The following is a 4,623-nucleotide window of genomic DNA, read 5'->3' as shown; positions in this document are numbered from 1 at the left end:
ACTCCGCAGCCGTGGGATCAGGGCGACGGGCGCAGCACCGCCCGTGGGAGCGCAGCCGCGGATACCCCGGGACCGGGTGGGGAGGAAGCAGCGCTTCCAGACCCCGCACCAGAGACAGATGCCACCTAGAGCTCGGATTTCTCCTACCTTCCCTGTGCTGCGATCCGCCGCCGTCGGGAGGAGATGTGACTTGAGGTAACTGCCCCCCAAACTCCTTTTTTTTTTCCCCTGGGAAATTTCCAGCTCCTGAATTTTGCACATTCCTCTTCGCGGTTACCGCTGTCTGTCTGTTGTTCCTAGATCGAGATGAGCACGGCTTTAATTCCCGGCCGTGCTTAGGATCCGGCTAAGAAACGACATCTGTGCACCCTGGGCTGCCTCCGGTTCCTGCTCACAGCCGCCGGGGAAAGGTGAGCCTGCTCTTCCTCTGCTTTCAATGCTCCCAGCCCAGGGGGAGTGGGTGGGGTGGATTATTTTCGAGGACCGAGCAAGACTGTAGATGTAACCCCCCCCCCCCCCTTGCAACACTAAACTTTAGCAACAGTCTCACATCCTGCTACCCTCGCCCCAGGGTTCTCCACTTCCCATCTCTCAGCCCCAAGCATCATAGAGGCACCAGATCCCCTCTTTTGGGCTCACGTCTTGGCAGTTATGCCTCGGAGAGTCACCCATAGCCACAGCCAGCCTGGCCTTGAATACATCCAGGGATAGAGCATCTACAGCCTCCCTCGGCAGCCTTTTCAGTTAGCATTGGCAGAGGTCAAGGGCAGTTGGAAGGGACTGCCTCTGCTGTGACAGGATGGTGGGACCTTCTGCCAGCAGCTGAGCCTTCAATGATGTCCCCTTGCTCCCAGCAGGACATCTCTGGTGGAACGCACATGGGAGCAGAAGGGAAGACCCTAGTGGTTGGACGCTTTCAACAAAGCAAGCTTGAGAATAACCAGGTTCCTTGCCTTTCTCTCACTTCCAATCCCTTCTTGCCACCAGCAGGTCTGGTCCCTCTGCTGTGACCATGGAAAATACCTCTCTCTCTGAGCTCAATTCTTCATGTGTGGCTGGGCACACAGACTGTGGAAGGAGAGGAGATGTGGAGCTGGATATTCCTACTCCCGCACCAAGCCCCAGCTCCTACATCACGATGCCTGTCATCTATTCCATCATCTGTGCTGTGGGACTGACAGGTAACACTGTTGTCATCTATGTAATCCTCAAAGCCCCGAAGATGAAGACAGTCACCAACATCTTCATCCTCAATTTAGCCATTGCTGATGAACTTTTTACCTTGGTGCTGCCCATCAACATCGCTGACTACCTGCTCCTACAGTGGCCCTTTGGAGAGTTCATGTGCAAGCTCATAATCTCCATAGATCAGTACAATATTTTCTCCAGCATCTACTTCCTCACCATTATGAGTGTTGACCGCTACCTTGTTGTAGTGGCCACCACCAAGTCCAGGAAGATGTCTTACCGCACCTACCGAGCTGCCAAGATTGTAAGCCTCTGCATCTGGTCCTTTGTCACAGTCATCATCCTGCCCTTCACTGTCTTTGCTAAGGTACACAAGGAGCAGGGGCGCTCCCAGTGTGTTTTTGTGTTCCCTCATCCTGAAAGCGTGTGGTGGAAAGGCAGTCGGATTTACACTCTTATTTTAGGCTTTGCTATCCCAGTGTCCACCATCTGCATCCTCTATACCATCATGTTGTGCAGACTGAGACGTGTGCATCTTCATAGCAATGCAAAAGCCCTGGATAAAGCCAAAAAAAAAGTGACACTGATGGTGGTCATCATCCTGGCTGTGTGTCTGTTCTGCTGGACACCCTATCACCTCAGCACAGTGGTGGCCCTCACCACAGACATCCCACAAACTCCTCAGATTGTTGGGATTTCCTACTTCATCACTAGCTTGAGTTATGCCAACAGCTGTTTCAACCCTTTCTTGTACGCCTTTCTGGATGACAGTTTCCGGAGGAGTTTTCGCAAACTCATGGACTGCAGAACCACCTCATAGAGCCAACATGATACCCCTCTTGTATGTCCCTCTCACTGTTATCTGCTCTTCCTGAGGCTCTCAAGCCCAGAGAGTGCTTTTGCTCCATCCTCCCTGTGATGGTCCACGGTGCTTCAGTCTCACTGCCCAAAATACAGAGTGGGGACAGATGGATTAATCTCAACTTTCTAGCACCTATTTCCTCAGCACTGTTTTCTGTCTCTTTTGCTAGTGTTTGTTTTTTTCCCTTCTCTCTAATGTGCTTTCTGTCTTAACGTGATAGCTCACACAGCTGCAGCAGATCCCTTTTCCATTTTAAAATGTATTGCCTTGTGAGCTTAAGCCATATGACTGTCACTGGAGATTTGCAAAGCCAAATAAAAGTGTGTTGTTAAGTGTCCTGCTTAATGATTCCCCGGCCTCCTTCATATCCTTACCTACTTACCAAAACTCTCACAAAGTTACCAGTACTGAAAAAGGCACTGCTCCAAAGGATAGACAATAAACCAAGGCATTGGGTAAGGAATATATTCAAGGGGAAAAAAACAAGACACTGAGGTTATTTTATTTCACAAGAAAATGAGACCAATGACAGCTGGCAAGAATGACTTTGGTCTGGTATTAGCAATGAGCAATCCATCACTGGTGAATAAAACTGCTAGAAGTAGGTTTAGAACCCACTGTGGAAATAGAGTAGTTCACTGTATTTTCAGGATCTATTTATTTATTTATTTATTTATTGCTCTTGAATTTATGTTTACTTTATTATTCATCATATATTTATGGGCAATCACCTTCTAGCACATAATTTTATTTCAACCCTATAAAAAGAAGGTATTTTCTATTCATATTGGCCCTACTGCAGTGTGGGGAAGATTCTGACTTCTTCCCTACAAATGATAAATGAGTAGATCTTAGATGACTTCTAACAGTAAGGAAGAGGGGAGAGAGTATCAGCGGAAATTTCACTAGTATTCATGTGTCTACACACAGAGCAAAGAGGCTTTTTTCTCTTCCGTCCTATGTTAGCCCTTCAAGGAAAACTGAATAAAAGTATGGAATACTGTGAAAATAGTTGCAATCTCTTAGCATTATCTCATCTTAATGGCCTTCCTTGTACTTTTCCCTAGGAGAGTAACATTTATTTCATTCAGATTTCCCCCTCCACTGAGTACAGAGAGGCAGAAATATGCAGTAAAAGAATTGCATTTTCACTTACATGGGAAAGGAGGATGGGTTTCAGGAGGTCCATAAGGATCCATGTGGCTCACGCTCAGATTTTCAGCTGCCTCCTGAGAGTCCTTGGCAGCAGGTCCCTTCCCACTACTGCAGCCTAATCCTCTGCTACAGACGTGTGAAATGTTTCTTCTATCACATCCTTCCAAAAAGACCCCAAATGAGAATTTTACTTTCAGACTGCAGCAATTTCACAATCTCTGATATATTACAATGTCGTGTAACAGTGTTGTTGATTAAATCATGTCCTCTTACAAGTCACTAACGTTCTGCAAAGCAGCCGGTTCTAATTTCAATGCTCATTTCAGCTGTAATGGAAATGGAAGGATTCCTTTAGGGAGCAACTGTGTCTAATTCAACTTCCCTGAAGCCAGTGGGGAGCATGTGATTGATTTCTATCAGGCACAGAGGCTGTTCTTTGACAGAGCAAGTCCACAAAGTGTTGAGAATAAACATACAGAAGCATGCTGCAGGAACTGCTATCCCTGTTTTCATCATGCTGCCTGGAAAGAAAGGTAATTATCTTTTCCCCACAGCTGTCTGTTGTTTCAGCTATGCTTGTAACTCATAATGATGTCTCTCTTTGGTTGACCACTTGCTGTGCCGGTCTGTGTATCTCAGCATTTTCCTTCACCAGATGCACCTTCTGACATGTTACACTGCATGGACCAAAAAACAAAGTCTGTCTTCTTTCAGGCTATCCGTCTGTACACACACTTCTGTCTCATCATGCCTGCAACGTTATTTGTGTGAACTTTGTGTGCAGTTTTGAAACTAAAGCACATTGTTTGATGAAAAGATATTTTTCTAGATTACCGTGCTTTCATTGCTTGCTCATCCTTTCCTGGAAGCTGAAGAATGCAGGTGAAATACGTTTGTAGGGTATTTGTTTTGGGTGTGTGTGTATGCTTTATTTTTGGCAAAACAATCACCTTAGAAGGAGTGGCACAGATTGAGCATTGCTCCTGTTACCCATCACATGAAAATGCTGATAATGCTGTTACGTTTGCCTTATCACTGGCTGGCACTTATATTTACTGTAGAAATGTTACTGATAATTGAAGTGTTTTTTAGTGTGTTTTTGCAAAACTTGATTTTCACAGACATATTTAGTGCATTTCTGAGATGGTCAATTAATACTAATAGTCAGCCCTTTTGTCTTCCTCATACTCAGTTCTTGTTTGCCCACATGTGAAGTGCCATACATTGCCACATTTCTTGTGTTTTCCACTGTCTTGCACTGCTTGTCTTTTTATTTTTTTCATCAAAACCAGAAAAAGGTAAACATAGCATCACCTGTGGTAAATACAATCCTTCCATAAATTCTTTCTCAACCTGTTCTTAATTCTCAGATTGACCATCTGAGAAGAATTCAGTGTTTCCCCAAATGCCCGGGGTTT

At 45.5% G+C, this 4,623-nt stretch overlaps 1 protein-coding gene across 2 annotated transcripts; it reads left to right on the top strand.

Annotated features, from left to right (window-relative positions):
• Positions 1-2,393, top strand: NPBWR1 (neuropeptides B and W receptor 1). 2 transcript variants are annotated; one of them, XM_015855572.3, is made up of 3 exons: positions 1-195; positions 301-410; positions 858-2,392. In XM_015855572.3, exon 3 carries the CDS (start codon positions 1,013-1,015, stop codon positions 2,006-2,008), a length of 996 nt encoding a protein of 331 aa, XP_015711058.1. In that variant the 5' UTR covers positions 1-195; positions 301-410; positions 858-1,012; the 3' UTR covers positions 2,009-2,392. The 2 variants fall into 2 exon arrangements, with proteins under 2 accessions (XP_015711058.1, XP_032298616.1); XM_032442725.2 differs by having other exon boundaries at positions 1-410; positions 858-2,393.
• The last annotated feature ends 2,230 nt before the right edge of the window (positions 2,394-4,623 follow it).

Source organism: Coturnix japonica, chromosome 2 (assembly GCF_054131305.1).
Source record: "Coturnix japonica strain WE chromosome 2, WE-NBRP24, whole genome shotgun sequence".
Classification (NCBI taxonomy): domain Eukaryota; kingdom Metazoa; phylum Chordata; class Aves; order Galliformes; family Phasianidae; genus Coturnix; species Coturnix japonica.
This window is presented reverse-complemented; position numbering and strand designations above follow the sequence as displayed.